Source organism: Leptonychotes weddellii, chromosome 1 (assembly GCF_054177405.1).
Source record: "Leptonychotes weddellii isolate Sample4059 chromosome 1, ASM5417740v2, whole genome shotgun sequence".
NCBI classification, from domain to species: Eukaryota; Metazoa; Chordata; class Mammalia; order Carnivora; family Phocidae; genus Leptonychotes; species Leptonychotes weddellii.
Window position 1 is genome coordinate 56964676 of NC_138369.1, and position 27115 is coordinate 56991790.

The 27115-nt window shown below is 48.3% G+C and overlaps 1 protein-coding gene across 1 annotated transcript in view; it reads left to right on the forward strand.

Moving 5' to 3' along the window:
- Positions 1-27115, forward strand: part of DLEC1 (DLEC1 cilia and flagella associated protein) — a 73424-nt gene that overhangs the window by 29692 nt on the left and 16617 nt on the right. Inside the window, exons 7-19 of the mRNA XM_081819517.1 lie at positions 12512-12599; positions 13333-13506; positions 14467-14603; positions 15842-15934; positions 18507-18597; positions 19500-19662; positions 20669-20861; positions 21596-21654; positions 22230-22398; positions 22822-22915; positions 23153-23283; positions 23392-23550; positions 26063-26202. Coding sequence (XP_081675643.1) covers positions 12512-12599; positions 13333-13506; positions 14467-14603; positions 15842-15934; positions 18507-18597; positions 19500-19662; positions 20669-20861; positions 21596-21654; positions 22230-22398; positions 22822-22915; positions 23153-23283; positions 23392-23550; positions 26063-26202 — 1691 coding nt within the window. The remainder of the gene's footprint in view (positions 1-12511; positions 12600-13332; positions 13507-14466; positions 14604-15841; positions 15935-18506; positions 18598-19499; positions 19663-20668; positions 20862-21595; positions 21655-22229; positions 22399-22821; positions 22916-23152; positions 23284-23391; positions 23551-26062; positions 26203-27115) is intronic.

Sequence of the window (27115 nt, forward strand, 5' to 3'; positions counted from 1 at the left end):
TGGCTGGGTGACTCAGTCAGTTAAGCATCCGACTCTTGGTTTTGGCTCAGGTCTTGATCTCATGTTGTGGGATCAAGCCCCATGTGGGCCTCCATGCACAGCACAGAGTCTGCTTCAGAATCTCTCTCCCTCTCCTGCTGCCCCCCCTCCCCGCAAATAAAGAAATAAAATCTTTTTAAAAAAGTGAAAGCCTTAAGGTCATGCGCAACAAAGAAATACTAAGGAACTGTCACAGATCAGAGGAGACTAGAAAGACATGGGAACCTAATGCACTTTCAAATTTTGGGTTGGATCCAGCAATGGAAAAAGGAAGTTGGTGAACAAATTGGAAAAGTTTACATAGATTCTGTTGTAGCAAGCTTAATTTCTTAGGTTTGATCATAGTTCTCTTGTTATGAAGATGTTAACTTAAGGGGAAGCTCAGTGAGGGCGCCTGGGTGGCTCAGTTGGTTGGGCGACTGCTTTCGGCTCAGGTCATGATCCTGGAGTCCCGGGATCGAGTCCCGCATCGGGCTCCCTGCTCGGCAGGGAGTCTGCTTCTCCCTCTGACCCTCCCCCCTCTCATGTGCTCTCTCTCTCAAATAAATAAATAAAATCTTTAAAAAAAAAAAAAAAAGGGGAAGCTCAGTGAAGAGCATATGAGAAATCTCTGGATTATTTTTGTAACTCTTGTAAATCTAATATCAAAATCGAGCATTAAAAATATACATGTATTAGGGAGATCTCCAATTATGGCAATATTATAACTAGATAACCTAAAGAATAAGAATCTACAAAAAATGAAAATTCTAGAACTGACATTACTCAATAGTAATAGGGCTTACCAACAAATTAGACACAGATGAAGAGAAGACTTGCAGAGAGGTCAGTAGAAATGATCCAGACTAAAGCACAAAGAGAAAATAGAAGGAAAAATACAGAAAGTAGCATTTTAAAATATGGGACCTAGTAAACAGGTCTGTTGTATAACTGAAGTTCCAGAAAAGAGAGTAGAGAGAGAATGGGGCAGCAGCAGGGTTGGAAGATGTAGTGGATGACAGTGATCTAAAAGTAACAAAGACATCAAGCCTTAGAATAAAGCACTAACAACCCTAAGCAGAATAAAAAAAAAAAAAATCATACCCAGGCGTATTTAGTAAAATTCTGTTCTAAGCCAAAGAAAAGGGTGGGGGGGCCCTAACTTAAACCATCTAGAGAAAAAAGACCCACTACCTTCTAATGGAAATGATTGAAGCTAGAAAATACTTGGAATGGAAGCTTCAAAGTGATGATAGAAAGTAACTTTCAATCTAGAATTCTAAACCTAGTGAAAATATTCTTCAAAAATGAAGATAAAAGGAAGACATTCTCAGACAAAAACTAATAATTCACAACCAGATAATAATAATTTGTCACCAGGAGATTTGCACCAAAGGAATTTTCAGTCAGAAGAAAATGATACCCATATGGAAGCAGAGAAATGCAAGAAAGAATGAAAAGCAACAACAATTACATGACATGTAAATGGACCAGGTACTGCGATTAAAAGAGAAGGATCGGGTGCCTGGGTGGCTCAGTCAGTTAAGTGGCTGCCTTCAGCTCAGGTCATGATCCCAGGGTCCTGGGATCGAGCCCTGCATTGGGCTCCCTGCTCAGCGGGGGGTCTGCTTCTCCCCTCTCCCTCTGCTCTCTCTCTGTCAAATAAATAAAATCTTAAAAAAAGAGAGAGAGAAGGATCATCAGACTGGGTAGAAAAACAGAAACCAACTAAACACTGCTTGTACGACATAACCTTAAAAGTAAGGATAAAGGATGGAAAAAGATACATTAAACCTTAAGCACAAGAAAGCAGGTGCAGCTGTACTAGTATCAGGGAAAGTACACTTTAAGTCAAGAAGCATTAATAGAAAGAAAGAAAAAGGACATTTTATGGTGATCAAAGTTTGAAAAAGTCCATCCAAGAGATACTGTTTAAAATCTATACACACGGGACACCTGGGTGGCTCAGTCGGTTAAATGTCTGCCTTCGGCTCAGGTCATGATCCCGGGGTCCTGGGATTGAGTCCCATATCGGGCTCCTTGCTCAGCAGGAAGCCTGCTTCTCCCTCTCCCACTCCCCCTGCTTGTGCGCTCTCTCTCTCTGACAAATAAATAAACAAAATCTTTAAAATCTATACACACTAATGATTTAGCTTCAAAATATGCAAGTACAATTTTACAAGACTGGAAGAAAAACAGATACAATAACAAACATGTAGGAGATTTTAACATTTTTTTCTCTCAAAAACTTAAAAACTAGGTAGGCAAAAAAATCAGTAACAATATAGAAGAATTGGGCAATTAACAAACTATATCTAATTGACTTACATATAACACTACACCCAGTGATTGCAATATGCATTTTCTTTTAAAAATGTGTATGAAACACCAGAATTGTCTATGTGCTGGATCATAAAGCAATTATGAAAAAATTTCAAAGGACTAAAAACATATGTAGAGTTAATATAGAAATGAATAACAAAAATATAACCAGCAACTACCCAAATATTTGGAAATTAAGCAATTCATTACTAAATTCATGAATCAGAGAAGTCATAATGGAAATCAGAAAATAGAAAATAATGATCATTTTTAAGAGTTATTGAGGTATAATTGACATAAAGGGTTATATTTGTTTCAGGTGTACAACATAGTGATTCAGCAATTTTATACATTACTCAGTGCTCACCATGATAAGTCACCACCATCTGTCACCATACAATGTTATCACAATATTATTGACTATATTCCCTATGCTGTACTTTTCATCTCTGTGACTTACTTATATGAATGATCATTTTTAAATGGTACATCAAAGCTTGTAGGATGCAGCTAAAGCCAAGCTTAAAAGAATATGTGTAGACTTATATTTACATGTTAGAAGAGAAATAGTCTGAAAATCCGTTATCTAGGTATATCTGAAAAATCAGAAAAGAATAGCAAGTTAAACCCAAAGAAATGGTAAGGAAATCACAAAAACAGGAAATTTAAATGAAATAGAAAACCAATATGCAGTAGGATCAGCAAAGCTAAAATTAGTTCTTTGGAGAGATTAATAAAATTAATTAATCCCTAGCAAAACCGAACAAAAAGAAAAGAAAGTACGAATTCACCAAGATCAAGGATAAAGAGGACATCATTATAGATCCTATAGACATTAGAAAAATAAGAGGTTTATGAACAATGTTATATCTAGAAATTTGAAAATGTAGATGAAATAGAGAAATTTTCAGGAAAATACAATTTACAAAACAGATACAAGAAGAAATAAAACATCTGAAAAATGTTAAAACACTGAATCTGTAGTTTAATACCTCACAGTGTTCTAAAATTGTGATGACCGCACAACTCTATGAATATACTAAACACCATTGTATTATACACTTTAAGTTGGTGAGTTGTGGCATGTGAATTATATCTCAGTAGAGCTGTTTAAAACAACAGGGGAGCCTGGGTGGCTCATTTGGTTAAGCATCTGACTCTTGATTTCAGCTCAGGTCTTGATCTCAGGGTTATGAACTCAGGTCTTGATCTCAGGGTCATGAGTTCAAGCCCTGCTTTGGGCTCCACGCTAGGTATAGAGCCTTACTTAAAAACAACAACCCTTCCTACCAATAAAATTTCAGGCCCTGATGGCTTCACCAGTGAATTCTTTCTAACCTATGAGGAAGAAATGCAATGATCTTTTATAAAGCCTTACAGAGAATAGAAAAAAAGGAAACACAACTTGTGTTATGAGACAAGCATAATCTTGATACCAAAACCTGAAAAGGATTATTATGAGAACACTAAACTTTGTCATGAACAGAACTGCAGAGTTTTCTAGCAAAACATTAGCAAACTGAATTCAGCTTTATATAAAAATGATCAATATTACAACCAAGTTGGTTTGATCCAGCAGTGCCAAGTTCGTTTAACATTTGAAAAGCAACAAGTAGAATTCCCCACTCTAACACAATAAGGGCGAAACTCATAAAGTTATCTTTCACTAGATGCAGACAAAATTTAATATCTAGTCATAATTTTAAAAACTCTTTGCAAACTAGGATTAGGATAAAAGTTGCATACTTTGACAAAAGGTATTTACAAAAATAAAACTGCTGTTATTCACAGATGACATGATTGTGTACCTAGAAAATCCAAATAAGTCTATAGATAACCTATTGGAATTAAATAAAATTAAGTGAATTTATTGAAAGTCTTTAGATACAAAGTCAATGCACAAAAACCGATTTTATTCCTCTGTACCAGAGCAAACTATTATAAAATGAATTTATTTATTTATTTTTTTTTTAAAGATTTTTATTTATTTATTTGAGAGAGAGAGAATGAGAGAGAGCCCATGAGAGGGGGGAGGGTCAGAGGGAGAAGCAGACTCCCCGCCGAGCAGGGAGCCCGATGCGGGACTCGATCCAGGGACTCCAGGATCATGACCTGAGCCGAAGGCAGTCGCTTAACCAACTGAGCCACCCAGGCACCCCTATAAAATGAATTTAAAATATGATTGTTTATAATGCATTAAAAAATCAAATTTAGGAATAAATTTAAATAAATATGTGCAAGACTTTGACAGAAAACTAAAAATATAATTAAAAGAAATTAAAAGAGACCCAAATACGTGAATAGGTACCTACCCACTGGTATGTTGGAGCCAGGTCATAGTAGCTCATGAGAGCTGACCATGCACATCTCTCCCCAACTCCATGTTCAGTGATGATATGTTGAAATCGTCCACAGTGGGATTATTTACACCATGGAAATAAACAAATACTATAAAATCAGGGCTCTCTCCCACCCTCAAGAGCCTGTCATTAAACATTTACCAGCACACTACTGAATATACTATATTCATGGATTGGAAGACTCATTAGTAGAGGGATGTTGTCAAAGAATAATTCAGAGGAATTTGTTATCTGCATGCTCCTCTGAGGAATAGTAGTCATTATACTGTTGTCAGTGAACAAAGGCAAAAGCAAATTTATAGCTGAGAGGAGAGAGAAAAAAACCTGTAGTCTGGGAACAGTGAATCACCCAGTGTTTGCTGTTAGTAACTCTGTCTTGGCCAGGTGTGAACCATGGCCCTCATGAAAACTTCTCAACTCTTCCCATTGTGGTCAAAAGTTCCTAAAGGAGAGAATTTAACCAGAAGGGCTTTATTCTCTGATGCAGAATCATTTGGGGATGTCAGTTTGATACTGGCAGAATAGCAACATTTATATACCTGAACATCCAACAGTGGAGGAGAGCAAAATATACCAGAGCAATTATAAATATTATAAGAAACATTTAGAACCTATTTTATACCCAGTTTTTTGGTCAGCATGGGTCTAATCAAGAGCATACATCTTAAAGATCAGTTTGGTCAATTTTAGTGAAGTAATTGGGTTTTTCCCCTTTGATTAATTGATTGTTTCATTTTTTTCAAGACCTGTATCCCAACAGTACTGTAAAATCTACTAGCTATTTGCATAGAGTTCGTTTTCTTGGCCAATATTCAAGGGCACATCTACTTAGAATCATTCTAAATAATGAAGTTACGTTAGTCTAGCCAAAAATGAGTTCCTTTAAAGTCAGTATTCATTTTGCTTCTGTAATTATCCTAGATTTGTCCATGGGAATCTTACAAGTATTCTCCAGTGGGAGTCTCCTGTGTTCTTTTGTGGGTTTGGTTGTTTTTTTGTTTTTGTTTTTTGAGCACTTCCTTGCATTCTGGCATTACAAGATGTTCCAGGTTCATCTTGTCCTTACTTGGTCCCAGTTCTGGAATCAGTTTCTAAGAAGCCCTGGTTCCTTTTTGTGGAGAACACAGAAACTTGGTATTTAGAAACCCAGGGTCGGGCGCCTGGGTGGCTCAGTTGGTTAAGCAACTGCCTTCGGCTCAGGTCATGATCCTGGAGTCCCTGGATCGAGTCCCGCATCGGGCTCCCTGCTCGGCAGGGAGTCTGCTTCTCCCTCTGACCCTCCCCCCTCTCATGTACACTCTCTCATTCTCGCTCTCTCAAATAAATAAATAAATCTTTAAAAAAAAAAAAAAAAAGAAACCAGGGTCTAAGCACTAGATCTGCTGTTACTGCTGGGGTGTCGGTGCTTGTGGGTCCTTTCAGTGGACAGAGCTGGAGAAAAAGAGCAGTTGCATAGATCCAACCAGCTGTATGCATATGTATGTACACACGTGTACATGCATATGTCCACACACAGTTGCATAGTATTTATTTATTTTTATTTTTTTAAAGATTTTATTTATTTGACAGAGAGAGACACAGCGAGAGAGGGAACACAAGCAGGGGAAGTGGGAGAGGGAGAAGCAGGCTTCCCGCAGAGCAGGGAGCCCAATGCGGGGCTCGATCCCAGGACCCTGGGATCATGACCTGAACCGAAGGCAGACGCCTAACGACTGAGCCACCCAGGCGCCCCAGTTGCATAGTATTTAAAATCATGATTGTACTGATGCCTCCAGCTCTAGTGTAATCCCACACTGCCTCCCCCCCCTTCCATGCTTGTGGCTCCCTTCTCCCACAATCATCTGAAGAATCTTGGAATCAAATTCTACTTTTGAAGTCTCTGCCTGTAGTAGCTGTAAAGTGAGGCTCAGGGTCAGATCTCCATGATAAGTGGATGTCCAGTTGCAGGATTCCAAGTATTTATACAATAGAAGGGGTATATCCCAGATGTCTTGTGTTCTGAAGCTTAAGAACAACATTTGTGGTTAAAAGTACTTGATAGAAAAAAAAAGTACTTGAAATGGTTCTTTCTGGCATGGTTTCAAGGGCAAATTTCATATTCAGTGTTCCAGTTACTATAGCCATGTAACAAATTGTCTCAAGACTTAGTAAAATAGCCATTTGCTTGCTGATCAGATAGGACACAGTGAGAATGGTTTATTTCCACTGTTATGTTTGGAGTCTTAACCAGAAGACTGGAGGCTAGGAGTTTCTGAAGTGTCCATCACTCACGTGTCTGGTGGTTGATGCTGGCTTTCAGCTTAGATCTCAGTTCCTCTCCCCGTGGCCTCCCACGGAGGCTTCTCCACATCAGTTACTTCCTTTCCTCTCCTCTCCTCCCACCCCACCCCTCCCAGCCCAGTGGCTGGTTTTCCCAGAGCAAGCCTCCCAGAAAGAGAGATATAGTCTGCCACAGTCTATTATATAAATTGTATTTTTTTTTAAAGATTTTATTTATTTGACAGAGAGAGACACAGCGAGAGAGAGAAACAAGCAGGGGGAGTGGGAGAGGGAGAAGCAGGCTTCCCGCTGAGCAGGGAGCCCAATGTGGGGCTCCATCCCAGGACCCTGGGATCATGACCTGAGCCGAAGGCAAACGCTCAACCGACTGAGCCACTCAGGCGCCCCTATAAATTGTATTATATATAGTGATATCTGTTAGAAATGCACCTGGCATTTGTTGGGCATATGACTTGTATGTATGTTATTTACCCAACTAAACTACAAAGTTTAAGGATAGAAACATTTTCAAGTTTGTAAAGTTTTTTTTTTTTAATTTTTTTAAAAGATTTTATTTATTTATTCATGAGAGACAGAGAGAGAGAGAGAGAGAGGCAGAGGGAGAAGCAGGCTCCCAAGGAGCAGGGAACCCGATGCGGGACTCGATCCCAGAACCCTGAGATCATGACCTGAGCCGAAGGCAGATGCTTAACCATCTGAGCCACCCAGGTGCCCAAGTTTGTAAAGTTTTTACAAATGTATGTCCCATGCACTTTCCTCAGGAAACTCCTAGGGAACATGCTTTCCTACAAGCCAGTAAGCCAAGGAAGAGGAAGGCCTGGTATGTGGGAAACAAAGGATCCAACATAGGAGAGAGGTGAAGGAAATCCCCAGATCCCTAATGGTTAAGTGAGTTTCCGGTTGCTGTGCTGCAAAGCAGATTTCCCCAAAGCTTAGCAACTTCAAACAGCCATTTTATCATGCTCCAGATTCTTTGGATCAGAAATTCAGACAGGGCACAATGGGAATGGCTTATTCCATGTTGTTGGAGTCCTTAGCTATAAAGAGTGTATGCCTAGAGGTGACCTGAAAGCTGGGAGCTGGAATTATCTGAGGCATATTTACTTGCACAGCGAGTGGTTGGTTGTCAGTAGACCACTGCACCTACCAGAGCACCTACACATGGATTCTCCCTGTGGCCTGGGCTTCCTCACAGAATGGCCACCTCAGGGTAATCAGATGGTACGTGGCAACTCAAAGTGAGCATCAGAGCTTCTAAGTGAATATCCTAGCAAGCGAGATGGAGGTTGTATCACTTTGTATGATCTAACCTTGGAAGTTACCTTGGACAAGTAGAGAAAGTCACTATTTCCTCTGCATGCTACAGGTTACAAGTGACTGGCTGTTGGCCCAGAGTCGAGAGGAAGCCACATACACCTCACCTCTCCATGGGAGTAGTGTCAAAGAACTTGTAGACCTGTCTTAAAACTGCTACGGGGGTTGTCCTGGGTGAGAGTTAGCAGTAGGTATAGCAGGGAAGCAGCTCAGATTGGAAGAGGCCAGAAGGTCCTAGCAGAGGTTGATTTATGGGGGTGACATCATTAAGAGTCCCTGATACATCTAGACATCTTGGGAAGAGATTTTTAGAGTAGTGCAGGGACATTGAATTATTAGTAAGTACATATTAAACAAAATAATTGATTATTAACTCTGGATGGATAATAATTATATAAGGGAAAATTTCACATGAATTCATGTGGGTATCATTTACACAGTGACAATAATGCAAACACCAATTACTGTACTAACCAAGTAGCATGATATAACTTATATTGGGAAGATGAGGGATAGGAAGGGCATATCATATGGTGAGTTGCATATGGGAGAGGAAAGAGCGTATGTCCCTATCATCCATCCATAATTAATGCATACAAATTAAGAAAAAGTAGCATGCCATTTGGAGACATATTCTGAAATAATCAGCCAAAGGCAGGAAAAAGTATTACAGGAAATGGCAGGAGACGGGTTCAGGGGAAGAAAGCAGGATTTCTGTTTTCAAAACCTTTGACTTGTTAACCTATGTGGCGGTCCAACTTTGATGAAAATAACTAAAAAACAAACTTTCTAGCAAAAGAAACGCTAGGTCCGGATCATTTTACAGGTGTACACTACCAATCATTTAAGCTAATCCCTATTATATATAAACTGTTTCAGAGACTAGAAAAAGAAGGAACATACCCTCATTATTAGGTGATGAGCCTGCTATGGTCTGATTGTTCATGTCCCCCCAAAGTTATATGTTGAAATCCTATGGTATTAGAAGGTAGAGCCTTTGGGAGGTGCTTAGGTCATGAAGGTGGGGCTTCATGAATGGTATTAGTGCTTTTGTAAAAAAGGTTCTACAGAGATCCCTTGCCTCTTCCACCACTTTGAGAACACAGTGAGAAAGTCCCGGCTGTGAATCAGGAAGAAGGCCCTCACCAAAATGTGACCATGCTGGCGCCTTGATCTTGGACTTGTCAGCCTCCAGAGGTGTGAGAAATAAATTTCTGTTGTTTATAAGCCAACCAGTTTATAGTATGTTGTAGAGGAGCCCGAACGGACTAAGACAGAGCCTAATATTACCTTGACCCCAAAGCCAGATAAGGAGCTATAACAATAAAAAACATGCACCGACTTGCTTAAGAACATAGGTACACTCCCAGTCCCCAGGCTCTGGGAGCTGCGAGAGAGCTTCTCTGTCCTGAGATGGAGGCAGACGGAACCCAGGCTGTGAGTGTGAAGGCTGAAGGGTTGTGGTGGGAATAGAGACCTGTACCTTATAAGCCAGGGGGCTATAGGTTTCATATAGTTGCTCTTTTATTCCCTTTCAGTATTTTGGTAACTTAAAAAAGACATTTGAAAGAAAAAAAAAATAGGTACAGAAATCCTAGGTGAAAAATGGCAAGCCAAATCAAGCAAGAAGTGCATGTGGGCCTGTGCATGAGCGTGCACGCACCCCCACACACGCACCAGCAGGACATTTTGTGTAACCCAGGAATGCAAGGAAGGGCTTCACAGTGGGCCTTGAGTTGGCAGTTGGCTGCCCTGAGCCTGTCATTTTTCCCTCTGGGGCTTCCAGTGCTGTTAAGGAAAGCCAGCACACTCTTCAGTCCTCATTATTATCATTGCCCCGGAACTTGCAAGCACCAAAGCCACCCCCTGTTCCAGTGCCAGACCTGCCCCTGCACCTCATTTCAGCTGCCTGTGGGTGAAAGCCGTGGTGATTGTGATGCCACTGCATATCAGGGGTCTTCACACCCGACTTCCCACCAGCTGGAGTTCTGGTTACCACCAGACTGGCGGGAAGGCCAACTCCAGACTCGCACCCTGAGGCTCTGCTGCCTTAGGACCCTTCTGATGCCAACTGTCATAGCCTGGGTGCCTCATAAAGTGGAGTCTGAGGCCGTGAGAGTCTGTGCTGTCATTCGCATCTCCAGAGAGGACTGAGGAAAGGGGGTGGAAGGAGGAAGAGCCAATCCGAGAGTGTGTTACTGAGCTGTCTGCCATTGAGTGCAGTTGACTGTTTTGTCTCATGGCACATCCCCTCAGAAACCACATAAACTGCTGGCTCCTGCCTTTTGCTGGTCAGAGGTCTGCCTTGTGTGGCTGGAGCAAGGCTCTCTTGATACCTCAGTGGATGTGAGAGCGGCTGCCTCCACGGTAACACCTTAACCATGAATCTCAGCAGTGGGTGCCCCTGGCTCCTCGTCTGAGGGAACCGCAGCCTGATGGAGGGAACCGCACGTGCCATTGCTCAGGCTGTTCCGTGCACATGTGCACCCCTGAGGAGACAAAACTGAGATGGCATCCTTGCCATATGGAAAATAATCTAATCCCTACCTCACTCCATACCCTAAGCAAAATACTTTTCAGCAAAGATCTCAAACAAAATTTATTTATTTATTTTCAAATGGAATTTAATTTTATTATCATTATTTGGTTTTTTGTTTTGTTTTTGTTTTTGTTTTTTTTTTGGCGGGGGGAGAGAGAGAGGAGGAGCAGAGGGAGAGAGAGAATCTTAAGGAGGCTCCACACCCAACACAGAGCCCGACACAGGCTCGATCTCACAATCCTGAGATCATGATCTGAGCCAAAACCAAGAGTGGGACGCTTAACTGACTGAGCCACCCAGGTGCCCCTCAAACAAAATTTAAAGAAGAAAATATAGGAGATATCAAAAGAGTTCTTGAAACAGAAGCACAAACCACAAAAAGTTGATATATTTTATATTGAAATTTTAGAAACTGTACATCAAAAGATAATATGAGTTATAAACTTGGAGATGTTTACAACATATACCTTATAAAGAATTAGCACCCAGAATATATCAAGAACTGCTACAAATCAATAAGAGAAAGACAAAGTATACATTGGCAAAATGGTAAAAGGATATGGACAGACAACTCACACAAGAGGAACCCCAAATAGCAAATAAACATATGAAACAATGCTCATTATCATTAATAACAGAGTAATGAAGATTAAAACCATAATATGGGTCTCTCCACACTTGGGTGTGATTCGCAGATGGACTGTGTTGTGTTGTGTTGTGTTGTGTTGTGTTGGCCAAACTGGACAAGTGTTGACTTAGGAATACATGCCTATGAATAAAAGTATGAAGACACACACTTCACATTTATGTAGCTGTTATCTGGTGGAGGGCAAGGGGGCAGGGGTAGGGCTTCTTCTGAATTTTTAATGTTTTTTTTTTTCTTAAGCTGGGTGATGGAAACATGGCTTTCATCATGTTATAATTTATACATTTTTTTCCAGTATAATATTTCACAAAAGAGAAGCAAAAGATGTGTTCATGTACTGAGCTCCTCTTTTGTGCTAGACCCTGTGCGGAGTGCTGGTGGGGGTTAGCAGTGTGTGAGTTCCAGGCCTTGCCCCCTTGGGGTCTCCCAGTCTTAGAGAGGGAGAAGAGAAGGCAGGATTTAATAGGGGTTGCATGGGTTGAGTGGTGGAGGGAGGCCCAATTACAACCCTGTCATACAGGTGCCCGCAAACATCTCTTGACTGGGCCCATGGGAAGAAGTGGCCCAAAGGGATATGTGGGGAAGAAGTCAGCAAAGTAAGAGGCCAGGTGGGCAGCACTTTGGAGCTGGATGTCCTGGGCTCAAATCTCAAGATTTTTACTTAGTGCTTAGGGTGCCTCTTTGAACTTTAGCTTCTTCGAGATAAAATAGAGATAGCTCCCACCTTTTCCTGGTTATTGTGAGGTTGGGGGGCACATGGCAGATGCTCAACAAACAGTAGGTCTTGTTTTAAAGAGGGCAAAGCCTAGGTCAGATCTACTGCCGTCTTCATGTTCACTTTGTATTTTATTTTTTCCAAATACAATCTAAGGTAAATGAGGGGCATGATGAATCCCCATGTGCCCATCCCCAGCCCAGACTCATTCCATCTGCACCTCTATCCCCTTTCCCTATTATGTAGTCAGTCTGGGCCTCGTGTCACTTGGCCATGTGCATTGCTGTCTAAAAGAGCTCCCCTTGACCTTTGGGCAGATGGTGATCTCCCTGCAGAACACCACGGCAACCAGCCGCTACCTGCGAGTCCTCCCGCCTTCTACACCGTACTTCGCGCTGGGATTGGGTGAGTCATTCTAGCAGTGGTCTGGACCCCCTCAAAATTGTATCTGGGGCTTGCTCCTGGCACAGGCCCACCTGACTGTCAGAGGAGCCTGGGCCCACCTTTCCCTTAGCAGTCCCTGGGTCCCTCCTGCTCTGCCGATAGCCTGCCCTGCTCCCGCCCATGCTCCTGGTGATGTCTCCGAGTCCTGCCGGCCCCTTTCTTCAGGCGCCCCCTCCAGGCCCTGGGCCTGCCCTCTGCTCACCCTCCGTGCTGCCAGTGCCCCCAGCCAAGCCATCCTCATTCCTCACTTAAACCAGTGTGGGGGCTTCCCAGCCGGCCTTCCAGCTTCCACGACACCGTGCTTTTTCCAAGAATAGCTCTGGTCATGTCATTCCCCTCCCAACCATGCTCAGAAGCTCAAATGGCTCTCTGCTGGCCACAAAATAAATTCTAAGCCGTCAGGCCGGACGTGGCCTCCCCTAACTATTCCAGATGGACCATATCACTCCCCCACCCACTTGCCCGGGCCCTGGTGTTTTCACCTGGACTCCCTGCCCTAGCAGCCTGTCCCCCTTGCGTGCCCTGGTGGTTCTGCCATCAGCATGGCCTTGACCCAGAAGGCATCTACTTATGGAGCAGCCCAGCTGTGATGGGGTCTACCTGTGTCCCCTGGTTGCTGCCTGTAGCACTTGAACTCAAGCCCCGGTGGCTGGCTGGTCCCCAGGTCCTCATCTGTTGCTTTTGTCATGCACAGGGATGTTCCCAGGAAAAGGTGGAATGGTGGCTCCTGGAATGACCTGCCAGTACATCGTCCAGTTTTTTCCTGACTGTCTTGGGGATTTTGATGATTTTATCTTAGTCGAGACCCAGTCAGCCCACACACTCCTAATCCCCTTACAGGCCCGGAGGCCACCCCCAGTGCTGACGTGTGAGTGTGTACTCTGCCTTCCTTGGGATTCAGTTAGGGTTGACAAGTCCCTGCAAAGACTGCTTGCTCTCAGGGCCCTTTTGTGGCAGCACATGACTTGGTCCTCCTGGGCAGGGGCTTCTGGGTCCTCAGGAGATACCTGCTAGCAGCTTCCACACAGCCTTCCTTTGTGTCAGGCCCCAATTGTCCTACTTCCCAGTGGAGGCTGACTCAGAATTACACACAGCAGGAGAGGAGGCCAGCAGCCTAGCTAGCCTCAGCTCAGGCTTTGCTGGCTCCTGGATCCCTGCGTGGGCCTGCGCCACACTGAGCCAAGGAAGGGGTACCTGGGGCCCCCAGCGGATGTCACCTCTGTGGCTGTGTGGGTGGCTTCTTTGGGAAAGCTGGCTTTGGCTGGGCTCCCTCATTAGCAGCAAGCCTCTTCAGCTGGGCACAGGACTCTGGCCCACAATCCCCAGGGCCACGCTGCGTGGCCCTGGCTGAGGCCTGAGTCAACAGTGAGCACAGACGGGGCACCTGGGTGGCTCAGACGGTTAAGCATCTGCCTTCCACTCAGGTCATGATCCCGGGGTCCTGGGATCGAGCCCCGCATCGGGCTCCCTGCTCAGCAGGGAATCTGCTCCTCCCTCTCCCTCTGCTGCTCCCCCTGCTTGTTCTCTCTCTCTCTCTCTCTGTCAAATAAATAAATAAAATCTTAAAAAAAACAAACAAACCAGTGAGCATAGACTCCTGTTGATCTAGCCAGCAGTGCATGGAGACCGGTGGCTGCCTGGCTGCCATGTGGGTGCAGGGCTCAGGGCGTGTCCCCATTCATCCTCTCTGCTCTGGATGCTGGGCCAGAGCCCCTGCATCCTTCCACGGCTGCTCTGAGCTCTGGCTGGACCTCAGCTGAACAAGGGCAGCAGGGCCTATTCAGAGCCACGTGTTATTTTTGTTGTGCATCTTTTCCTATGGCTCTAGTATCACCAGTGTTGGACTGCGGTTACTGCCTCATTGGGGGAATGAAGGTAACCAGATTCATCTGCAAAAACGTGGGCTTCAGCGTCGGCAAGTTCTGCATCATGCCTAAGAAGAGCTGGCCGCCACCAAGTTTCAGGGTGAGTGATCACAGGCTGCTACCTGAAGCAGGAGCAAACCCATCCAAGGAAGTCCCGCCCACCCCCATCCCATGAGGAATGTGCTGGAGTGCACCTGTGACTGGAGACGCAGAGACAAAAGAATTGTGTAACGTCTGTCTCGCCCAGCTGCCATAATCAACATGTATGGAGACGAGCGCTGTAGTTCTTGTCACGCCACTGAAACCTGTGTCACCTGGGCACCTCGTATCTCCTCCCTTATCCTTTCAAGCCTGGCTCAAGTGTCACTGCATTTACTCCTTCAGTCAGTCATTACTGTGGCAAATGTTTTCATACATCTGAGGTCCTACGTTGGCAGCTCTTTGGCTGAATTCTGTGTGTGTATTTATTTGGCACAGTGCTTAAAAACATTTTTGGGGACATTTAAAACTAGGGAGATTTCACCTAAAAATCTGTATTTCCAGTCTCTGAAAAATTAGAGGGGTGCCTGGCTGGCTCAGTTGGTAGAGCATGTGACTCTTGATCTCAGGGTTATGAGTTTGAGCCCCACGTAGGGTGTAGAAATTACTTAGAAAAATAAAATCTTTAAAAAAGGAAAAGGAGAAAAGAAAAATTGGAAGATGTGCAGCGCTGGGCCAGGATTCCCTGTGGCCCCTTGGCTGGAGCCGAGCGCCGGCACCATGGACCGCGTGCTCACGGTTATTTTTCAGCTCTGTTTCTCTGTAACCGTGTCTCTGGGAAGCAGGTGATAGATCCAGAGGACTGCGTGTTCCAAGACCATTTCACTCACTTCTGTTGCCTGCCAGGGTCCTCTAGGTGTGGGTTTATGTCCCTAGCGCGCTGAGGTGGCAGCTCCCCTCGACCCCGGGCCACCCATCGGGGATGGAGGGGATGGAACCACCCATCGGGGATTGAGGCAGCCACACAGGGCGCTGGGGTGGGGAAAGGACTATGCTTTGGGAGCCCTCCCCCCGGGCGAGGCCTCCTCTCATGCTTCTGCTTCATGTCAGTGGTGTTCCTTCTGCCTCCTACCAGGGCTCAGCTCCTCATGGGTGTTCTGTGCACCTTCGGCCCAGGGAAGGTGGAGGGAGTGCTTGGGGAATGGGCGAGCCTCAGTTTCTTCATTGGCTGTGTACTGGATGATCCTTAAGATCCTTCAGATTGCAAAAGAGATGTTTGGAGGAGAGAAGTGTGTAATCGGAGTGCTGGATTTTACAGTCTCTTCCATGCTCTTGTGTAATCTTCCGCTTTTCTTTAAGGCTGTTGCAACCATTGGCTTCATTGAGCAACGTCCCTTTGGAATCCTGCCTTCGGTGTTTGAGCTGGCTCCGGGGCAGGCCATATGTGTGGAGGTAGGTAATTAGACATCACGTATAGTTTCTCCTCTTTTCGATTGGCCATGGCTGTTTCCTCAACTACTTACGTGATTTCATTCGCCTCTGTGTTTTCGGGACTTGAATACCCACTCCCGTTCCAGGATGGTTTCTGTGTAGGAGAACATTCTTACATTCTGTGGGGCGATGTCATTTGACTCTCTCATGACCCCTCTTACAAAGCAAGTGCAGATAGCCCTAGCATTGCATCATGATCCCCCAATGCTGCTTGTCCACACCATTAGCCTGGGACCCCTCCCATCTTAGCTGCCTCCAGAATCTTCCTTTGGTTCTTTGGTCTCTCTTGGACACCTCCCTCCACCCCCACCAGATCTAGTGCCTGGCTTTGTCCTCTTTTTCCTCTTTTGTCCTCAGTTATAGGCTTGGCCAGGCCTGCCTTCCTTCCTTCGGCCTTATTCTGGACCTCTGCCAAAGCTCCCGGACTTGGATCTGCTGGCTGTGGGGCTTGTCCTTTCCTAACCAGCTTCTTTCAGTGGTCCCTTTGGCTCCTCACACCTGCTCACTGATCCCCGGCACAGTCTGTGAGGAATGATGATGTTTCCCTGCCCCTTTTGCTCCACACCTTCGCCCTCCCTGACTCCCCGGTCCAGCGATCAGACTCTGAGCCTTCCTCACTAGCCTGTTGGAGGAGGCATGACATTCAAGAGTGAACACTGTCTGGTTTCTAGGGAAGGGGGTTTAAGCCCAGAGCCATAGGATTTTCAAACTACCTACTGCAATCTCCTGAGAATCTTGCGAACGCACCGGTGTCTTGGCCCCAGTCCTGAGGTTTTGAGTTAATGGGTGTGGGGTTTGCCTGAGGCATAGGATTTTTAAAGCCTTGCAGGGGTGCAGCAGAGTTTGAGGACCACTGCTGTAAGCTGCTTTGCCATAGGGAAAGGGCAGGCTTCCTTTATTAGCTGCTTTCCAGTGTCAAGTGCCTGATGGGATCTCGTTTGGGAGTCCTGGAGTGATGCCTTCTTGTTCATGTCTGTACTAATCTGATCCCCGATAAGAACCTGGCTTTTGGGGTTGGGATGAAGCCAATTCAGGGCGTTGTAGGGCTTTGTCAGACCTCACCTGCTGATGGCTTGAGTCCTCTTGCCTGGTCCAGGCCTTGTCAGTACCTTATGGTCTGGCTTTAAGGAATTGGGGCTGGTCACCCCTGACCAGGCCAGGACATCCCCTCATCCCATCTTCCTGTGATCCCCAGGGAAAGGAAGAGGGGAGCAGCAGGACTCTTTGGAGAGCAGTGAGGAGTCAAGGGGAGGTTTTTCCCCTTGGCATCCCTTGTGTATTTTATTTATTGATTATTTGGGGTTTGTTTTAAAATGTATTCATATTTCCAGGGCGCCTGGGTGGCTCAGTCAGTTACGTGTCTGCCTTCGGCTCAGGTCATGATCTCAGGGTCCTGGGAACGAGTCCCGCATCGGACTCTTTGCTCAGCAGGGAACCTGCTTCTCCCTCTGCCTGCCACTCCCCCTTTGTGCACTGTCTCTTTCTCTCTGTGTCAAATAAAATCTTTTAAAAAATGTATTCATATTTCCAAATAAGGAACAAATTCACATGATGAAAAATCAAAAGCTGCAACTATATAGAGTGAAGTGCTTCCCACAGATCGCTGCCCACGCTATACTCTGTTCCGCCCGCTCACTGTTCTGCTCTATCTTGAACAGCATTCTCCTATTTGTCACAGCTGCATAGTATCCCACTGCTCCAATGATCCATAGCTCAGGTCAGCTGTCCCCTACTGAGGGCCACGACGATTCTTTCTGATCTCTGGCCATTTCGGCAAATCCATACATCACTCTGTCCAACTATGAGTCTCCCGGCAGGTTCCAGGCCTTGAAGCGGGTTTGCCGACTCAGGGGTCTCTGTTGGTCAGAACTGTGATTCACGTTGCCCAAATCCCCACCACATGGGTATGTCAGGGTGTCTGTTCCCTCACACCCTTGCCAATTACAGTGTGTTATCAAACGTAAAAGAAAAACTTAAAAAAAAAAGAGAAAACCTGTTGTCATGCGTATTTTAAAGCATATACAAAAATGGAGAGGTTAGTTTAACAACTCACTCCAGTCCTTAGCACCCAGTCAACATCGATCAACTCTTCGCCAACCTCATCGCATCTACGCCCCTCCGTCCCTTCCAGCCAAACCCCGCCCTTCCCCTCCAGATGATTTTGAAGAAAATTCAGCTCTCTTTTCATTGCATTTCTGATTGCCGGCTTTCTGCTCTTTGCCAGTATGAAGGGTGAAAACTTTTTCTGGGTGGTTTTCATTTACATTTCTTTTATCATTAATGAGGTTAAACGTGTTCATGTGTTGAAGAGCTGTTTGCATCTCAGTCTCTGTGAACTTTTTCTTCAGGCCTTTCAACATGCTTCTTGCATTAGTCTGGAGTGGGGTCTTGGCAGAACCCCCTGGCCTTAGGGAGAAGGTGGGGGGTGAGGGGCGGGCAGCAGGGAGGGAAGTGAGAAGTGGAGAACAAGGGGAGGGAGGGTATGTGTCTGAGAGGAGGAGGGAGGTAACAGGGCAGCCCTTCTCTCCGCCAGGTCTTGTTCCTCCCGACGAGCCTAGAAAAGGCAGAGCAGACCTTCATCATTGTATGTGACAACTGCCAGATAAAGGAGCTGGTGACCGTAGGTGGGCTTGTGTGTACTCCCAGGCCTGGGGCCGGGGTGGGCGGGTACCCTGACTCCAGAAGCTGCTGCACTAGGCTTGGCCGTGGTACGGCTCTTTGAGCCGCCCTGTCTCAGGAGGTAAGAGGGGCTGCTGCAGCCTCCAGGCTCTGGGGCCTGGTTTGGGGCCTGTTGCTCTGGTCAGACATTGGAGACCCAAGTCAGTGTGGCCTTTGGGACAATCCCAAGGAACCTTCTCGTGAGAGACAGATGGGAGCCTGGGGTGAAGTCTTTGATTTCTTCATTTTTAAACTCACCTCGATCTCCTTTGGGGAATTGCCAGAAACTTACACATAAATGACCAGAAGCACCCCAGTTTCTGTGGAGCTAGAAGGGGCATCCTGCTGGATTTCCCCCAAGATGCCTGCCTGCCTTCCTTCCTTCCTTCCTTCCTTCCTTCCTTCTTTCCTTCCTTCCTTCTTTCTTTCCTTCCTTCCTTCCTTCCTTCCTTCCTTCCTTCCTTCCTTCCTTCCTTCCTTCCTTCCTTCCTTCCTTCCTTCCTTTCTTCCTTCCTTCCTTCCCTCTTTCCTTCCTTCCTTCCCTCCCTCCCTCCCTCCCTTCCTTCCTTCCGTTCATCCTTCCGTCCATCCATCTGTCTGTCCATCCATCCTTCCATCCAGTTTCACCTGGCAAGCATTAACTGAGTGCCTGCTATGGGCCAGGTTATCAAAATCACCTCCTTGTAGTCTGGGAAGATACGGGTACAGGATCTGTGTGCTGATGGCCCCCTGTTCCCCTCTTTGTACACTTCCTGGGGTCATGGTCAAGGCCAGCTGCATGTGGACAGTGGCATGGATCCTGTGACAGCCTTTGGCCACAGAGTCCTAATGTCAGCCCCAGTGAAACTTTACCATCTTACTGTGTCAGGAATCGGGCAGCTGGTTGCTTTGGATCTGATCTATATTTCTGGCGAAGAAAGTCAGCCGGAGCCTGGAGAGCTCACAGACTTAACAGCCCAACACTTCATACGCTTTGAGCCCGAGAACCTTCAGTCCACAGCTAGAAAGCAGCTGATTATTAGAAATGCTACGTGAGTGACACTGTGCCACGCCCTCCAACGTGCACCCTTTCTCCTTCCGCACCCAGCCCGGAGTTCCCAGGGAGGCCGGAGGGTCCTTCCAAGGGCCAGATGGAAGAACCCAGATTTGCACTGCCCATCACGGTAGCCACATGTGGCTATCGAAATTGAAATCAATTAAAACTAAAATAAAACTCACTTTTTCGGTGGCACCAGTCACATTTTAAGTACCAGCACATGTGTAGCTCGTGACTCTCGTATTGGACGGAGCAGATAAGTAAGATTACCATTGCCGCTGTCTGTTAGATTGGACAGTGTTGTTCTAGATCATCCTGGAGTATCCTTAGCCCAGAGCAGTTTTGCAGAGAGGTCTTGCCCTGCCCATGAGGGGAAGCCAGCCAAGTTCCAAGATCAGGCAGATTGTGACCAGTGGGTTCGGTTCCTGACCATCCTGTGAGCACCGCCATTAAACTAGGACAGACCTTCCGTGGTGACCCCAGGCCTTACAAGGGTCTGTCTCCTGAGGTGACGAGCAGTACCCATCTGCCATCCCTCCCCATCAGCAGCATGCTGGAGTCCCGCCTCCCCACCACCGTGCAGTTGTCACTTCTCTGTTGGGAGCCGGTGGGCACATCCCCTTCCGGACAGAGCTGTCCTGGGAGGCCACAGCTGGAGGGGTGGAGGGTGGTAGAGTGGGGAGTCCAGGGGGCAAACCTCTGGAACTCACGTGGTAGCGGACACTGCAAAAAATGTTCCGGATATCTACAGCTTAATAGTTAGAGCCTGATTCCCTGTGTTTACCATTTTCCCTGAGTTCCCATGGCTCTAACCCCCAACTGCTGTAGTGGAGAGAGGGAAGCTGTCTTAGGAGGTCTCCAGCGTGGACCCCTGACCCATGTGCTCCCCCACTTCCTGATCCTGGGTCCTTTCTGCTCACTCCTGGAGTGGGGCCCAGCCAGGCAGGGGGTCAGAAGACTGGGCCTGGCAAAATTGGGCCATAGATCCGCTGCCCCCACAGGCACGTGGAGCTGGCCTTCCACTGGCAGATCATGAAGCCTAACCTGCAACCCCTGATGCCTGAAGAAACCTACAGCCTGGACAGCCTCAAGTACCACCCTGACAGGGAGACGGCCTTCTCCATCCTGCCTGAAAGAGGGGTTCTCAGCCCCCACACGGACCATGAATTCATCCTGAGCTTTTCTCCTCATGAGGTAAAAACGATGCCATCCTGGTAGTCACACATGATGGGGTCGTGGCACTTTCACAACCCCCCCCCCCCAGCCCCCATCCTTGTCCTTTAGTGACACTGAAGCCGCAGCTGAGCCTGACGAGATCCCGGCATCCTCCGAGGCCGACACTTAGCTGAGAGTGGGGCTGGAGGACAAAGCAGCCTATTCTGCCTGGTCCCGATGGCGTACACACCTTGCCTGTAGCAGGACCCTGGGCTCATTTCCTCAGCTCTGGCATCTTCCGTGTTTCCACTGCGTCAGTGACAGTCGCATCTCTGCCCAGCCCCCGGCCTCCCCCAGAGAGTGAGGTGCAGGTGCCGAGGGCCGGGTTCCCACAGGGGGCTCCTGTGTGAGGAGAGGGGAAATGAGAGCTGGGGGTGAAGGGAGAACTCCCCTGCCTGTCCAGCCGACATCTGGCCCTACTGTTCTGGGAAGCTGTGGTGCCTCCCACAGTTGAGGGCGCTGCCGAGAGAGGCAGTGTCAGGGCCTGGAGAGCCTGTCCCTCCTGTCCGCTGAGGCCCCGCTGAGGTAGGAACGCCAGCCTTGAGACTGCGGCGGCCCCACATCCCGAGTGCTGCCTCCCTCCCTGGGGTAAGGGCGGTAGTAGGGAAGCAGCGCCGTGGTTTTCGGAAGGCCTCTCTGCCATGGCTCCCGGCTTCTCCAGTACAGCGGATTGGAGTGCAGGTTGTTTTCAGGGTGCTGTGCTTGTCTTGCAGCCCAGGGATTTTCACAGTGTGCTCCAGATGGTGCTAGAGGAAGTCCCAGAGCCCATGAAGTGAGTGGGGACTGGGCCCTATATGAGGGGTGGGCAGCGGGGCCTGCCCTCCCCTTGGGGGTACTGGGGAAGGTGACGGCAAGGAGGGAAGCAGCCCCCTGACCCCCAGCAGGCCTTGACAGGGGAGCGCTTCTGCCTTGCCCTGGCACCTAGGCCCAGAGGGGCTCAGCTGCGGGGAACGGCTCGCTGGGCTCCACTTAGCCTCAGCGCCGGGCTGCCAGGCCGCTGGGCCCTGGGTGGTGGCGACTAAGGAGGAGAGGCGGGGGCATCTCCATCAGCTCTCCCCTGGGCAGACAGTCAGGGTGGGTCTCCGGTCAGCCTCATGTGGAGACCCAGGCTGGGTACCACTACGGCATAGTCCCGGGAGGCAGCAGGCCAGGCACCCCGTCCCAGTACTATCACTGTTTGGCTGGCTCGTGCCTCTGATTTGAGGTGCTTGGGAGCTGTGGGTAGGGGAGTGCTTTCTTTTCACAAGACCACAGAGAAGGGACAGAGGTGAGGGCCATGCAGGGCCATGCTCCCAGCCATCTTCCCAGGCTGTGTTGGCTCTTAACTCACGGTGGGTTTGTGTTCAGCTTGGAACAGGAAAACCTGAAGGATTTTTCTTACTCTGTGGATGACGTGATTGTCCTGGACATCGAGGTGAAAGGCTCAGTGGAACCTTTCCAGGTTCTCTTAGAACCGTATGCCCTCATCATCCCCGGGGAGAACTACATTGGCATAAATGTGAAGAAAAATTTTAAGGTAGGCTATGGTCTCCCCCCAGCCTAGGCTGGCCAGGAGTGTGCGGAACTTGGCATGAGCATAGGGAGGATGTGGCTGGAGGGGTGGATGATAGCCACTGCATAGAGGATGAGACTGTCCCCAGGGCTCTTGAACCTGACTTGATGTGCACCGATGATGGGCCGGGCACATCTGTCATTTCACCAGCTCCCCAGCATCCTCCGAACAATAGGGCTGTGGGACCATTCCTGTGGTTGTGGGTCTTCGGTGGGATATGTGCCCACAAACCCTGCCGTGTGGTGTCGGTGCTGTTGGATGGCCAAGAAATAGCTGGGAGGGTGTCGGGAGGTCCCGTTATGGGCCCATAGCCCCGCAGTCCTTTGGTGGGTACAGATTTGTGCAGGGGTGGTGCCTGGGGAGCCTGGATTGGGGCGTGTCTTACAGATGTGGAACAACAGCAAGTCCCCCATCAGATACCTGTGGGGGAAGATCAGTGACTGCCACATCATTGAAGTGGAACCCTGCATGGGGACCATAGGTACTGCAGGGATGGTGGGGAGGGGGGGGGCGTGACCTCCTGGGGCTGGCTGGGTGGGGGGGTGACCTGAGAGGACAGGGGGCCTGTGCAGGGGTTCAGGGGGTTCCGGGATCAGCTCCAGCTGTAACCTGGCTTGTGTGGTGGATGAGAAGTCGGCGGAGGCCAGACATCTGGGCCCAGCCGCAGCGGGGAACTGCCCCCCTCCCTTTCTCCAGCTCACTTCCCCCTCTCTTCCAGAGCCCAGCGAGGTGGAGGATTTTGAATTGAGCTTTACTGGGGGTGTCCCTGGCCCAACAAGCCAGGACCTGCTGTGTGAAATCCAAAACTCACCCTCGCCAGTGGTATTACACATTGAGGCGGCCTTTAAGGTGCTGCTGGGGGTGCTGCGCGGCTCGGTGGGCCAGCAGGGTGGCAGGGGTAGGGCGCAGAGTCCACTCCCAAGGCGGCCCAGTGACAGGCCCCTCTGGGTGTCTCAGGGGCCCGCCCTTGTCATCAACGTCTCAGCCCTTCAGTTTGGTTTGCTGCGCCTGGGGCAGAAAGCCACTGACTCCATCCAGATCCAGAACGTCAGCCAGCTCCCGGCCACGTGGTGCATGAGGGAGAGCCTGGTCTGCCTCCAAGAGAGGCGTGAGGGCGTAAGTCCGGCACCGCTGGCCCCAGCACTGCTGCCCCTCCCCCGCGGGAGCCGATCCACCTGTGGTGTAGGAAGGGAGACCTGTCCTGACGCATTCAGAGCATTGAGGCTGGACAGGAAGGGCCTGCCTCGTCACTCCTGCCTGGCAGTGTCCCCGGTTCTCCCCATCTCTGAGGCAGGTGGGCTCCCCCGGACAGCAGAACTTAACCCCGAACTGGATTTTACTGTTCCTTTCTCCACCATCTGATGTGGAAATAAGACATGGGTTTCTCCCTCTGTCAAAGCAGGCTGAGTTGGGAGGAAAATAGGCAGCTGAGCTGGGCCGGAAGCTCCCAGGCCTCCAGAGGGGGTCCGACCCTCAGGGCTCACCCCCAAGGCTCCCAACCTCCCAGGGACTGTGCTCGCAGTTTGAGTACCTGCCACCAGGGGGCACTTGCGCCGGGCTTGCGGCCCCAAACAGGAGAATCCAGCATACATTTCCACTCAAGTAGCTCTTTCCTTTTAACTAGAAACACAGAAAACACTGAAAGTGATTAAGTATCATCATCATCATCATCACATTTAAATATGATGTGCAATCCAGAGCAAAACCAGAGCGACTGGCACGAAACGTCAGTTACTCCTACCTGCCGGCGGGTAGCTGTGAGTCACTGCTGGTCACCCCCACTCTTCATACACGGGGCAGCTGTGACTTCTTGGGAGCTGCCTTAGGTCCTTATTGCCCATGTGACGCTCTGACCAGGTCTGTGTGGTGAAAGCACCCTCCTTCTGACTGCTTCCTGCCAAGTCCCCTCTTGCTTGCCCACTTACCATCCAGAGGCAGAACATTGCCCTTCCCTCCTTCCACATGCAGAAGCCCAGGAAAGACAGGTGCAGCCGCAGATCCATCGTATCTGCCAGTGGGCGATCCCTTTTTCCTGGACCTTTCCTTTACACTTGACCGGCCTTGTCCTTTAGGCAACGGCCTCATTTCTGCAGCTGGGCACTCTGAAACTTAGCAGTTGGGACAAATTGCATCAAATTACCAACACCATTGCCAAGAACCATTGCCAAATGTCCTGTTACACAGGCTTGGAGTTTGGCACTTTCTGTCCAGGCTCATCGGTCTCCCCACTCGGATTTGGGAACTGTGGAAAATGGGGACAGGGACAGGGTGGTATCAATATCTTTAGGCAGGAAGCTTTTCTTCAAATGAAACCTTAGGCAGAAGCCCAAGATGGAAAATAAAGTGTGACTGCTCTGGCCACCGTACTCTGGGGCTACCCAGACCACAGACCACAGCCAGCCTCCTTATTGGATAGACACAGAGAAGGATAGTGGTTTCCCCAGGGTCACACAGCTAGTGAGTGGTGGAATCAACAGATCCTGGTTCTCTAATTCCCAATCTGGGTTTTTCTCCCACTGTGAAGAATGATAATTTTTTATAATTGAAGTAACTGTCAATTTCATAGTATATTAAGATTTATGTCTTAATTGAGCCTGGTTCGAATCCTGTCTCTACAGTTCTCTGTACTCTGTTCTTTTGAGCTCTCAAAAATAATGTTGGGATTTGGGGTCTGTTAGATGTGCTCAGGTCAGGGGCACAGAGACGCAGTCCTGGCCTACAGCATCCCCCCAGGACTCCCGGGGAGACACATGTGAGGAACAACGACCAAGGAAAGCAAAGGGGCTCTTCTTTACTACCAGAGCTTGGGGCCCAGACTTGAGCACATGAGCCGCTTTTGCTGAGAGTTAGTCCAGCCGCTCCCTTCCACCAGTGCCGGGGAGGTGAGCCGTCAGAAGCAAGAGAGCACAGAGCCCAAGACAAGCACTCTGGACCTGACCTGGCCAGCATGGCAGTCTGGGTGGGAGGAAGGGGGTAGAAGACCACAGGCCTCCATGGGATGGGCAGGCTGCCCTCCAGGCAGGGGCCTGACACTCACTGTCTCAGTCTCCTGGAATGAAGAGACCAAAGAGGGGATAGCGTCCCTCCAGGGTGTGACCTTTCCATGTTCAGTGACACCCTCACTAGGCAGTGTGACCATGGGGCCCTTCAGTCAGACCAGTGCTCCTTGTCTCAGTTGGGAACAGGAAGACTGGGGTAGAGAGCCCCCCTTGCAGGTGCATTCTTCTTCCTAAGCTTTTGTCCTTCTTTTCTCCCTTTCTGTGCCTGGTATGGAGGCTAAGGGGTTCAAGCCTGCAGTGGGCAATGGTGGGGAGGGCGGTTGGTCGTGGAAGCATCACACTTCTCCCAATGGTTTTCCGTCCTTAGAGCCCTCAGGGTCCTGACCCATGCCTGTACACTGGGGCTGCCCTCTACCTCTCAGATCTGGGCCAGTGCATGGGGACCCTCTCCTTTACTTAGAGACTTGGTTTTTGTTCTCTTAATCCCAAGAGCCCTGCTCTCCCTGCTCGCTTTGTCCTGCATCCTAGCAGCTCTTTGAGGAGGTGGGGCAGCTTGGGGGCTACCCAACTGCCAGTTCTGCAATTCCAAGTGTCCTCTCCTCATTCTTCTGGATTGACCTCCACACCAGGTATCTCCCTTCGACATTGAGCCCTCAAGCGGGCAGATTCACCCTCTGGGGGAGTGCAGAGTGAACATCACCTTGGAGGCCAAGCAGTGTCAGCGACTGCAGACCGTCCTGGAGCTGGAGGTGGTAAACGGGGCCTGGAGGTAAGGGGGCAGCCGGGCAGCCATGACAGCCCACTCCATGCCTCGTCACAGTATGTGGATGTTGTACGCCATGAAGGATTTATAGTCATTAAGGAATTTAAGGGTATTGAAACATGTTTATTCTATAAAATTTGGAAATTACAGAAAAGAAAATCCATGGCCCAAAGAAAATTCACTGGTCATGTTATAGGGAATATCCTTCTAGTCTGTGTGCCAAAGGATTGGAAATGAGTACAATCACTTTCAACAGCACTCTGTGTCACCCACTAAAGTCAAGTGTGTGCATTCCCTGTGACCCAGCATCAGCCCTCAGAGAGGCGCCCCCAGAGAAACACACACGTGTGCGCTGGGAGCCACCCAGGCGCCCCCATATTCATTTTTTTTTAAGATTTTATTTATTCACTTGAGACATAGAGATACAGAGAGAGAGAGAGAGCATGAGCAGGGGGAGAGGCAGAGGGAGAGGGAGAAGCAGGCTCCCCGCTGAGCAGGGAGCCCAATGTGGGACTCGATCCCAGGACCCTGGGATCATGACCTGAGCCGAAGGCAGACGCTTAACCACTGAGCCCCCCAGGCGCCCCTCATACTCATTTTCTTAAGCTGAGTAAGGGTGGTACACAGGTGTTCTTACTATTCTTCAAACTATATATGTAATTTACGCTGTAGCTGTGTTTAATAGTCATTTCTGCATATATTTGGTATTTCATTATAAAAACACTTAAGTGCTTGTTTTAAATCTTCATGGATACTCTTGAATTATCCTCCAAAAAGACTGCCATTTTATACTTCCACCTCTAGCGCATGAAGCTGCGCATTACCCTGCGCGCTCACAGTGACATCTGACTTTTAAATGTGACCCCCTGATGGCTGCGGGGGTGGGACCACCTGTGTCCGTTTGGTTTGAGTGTACTTC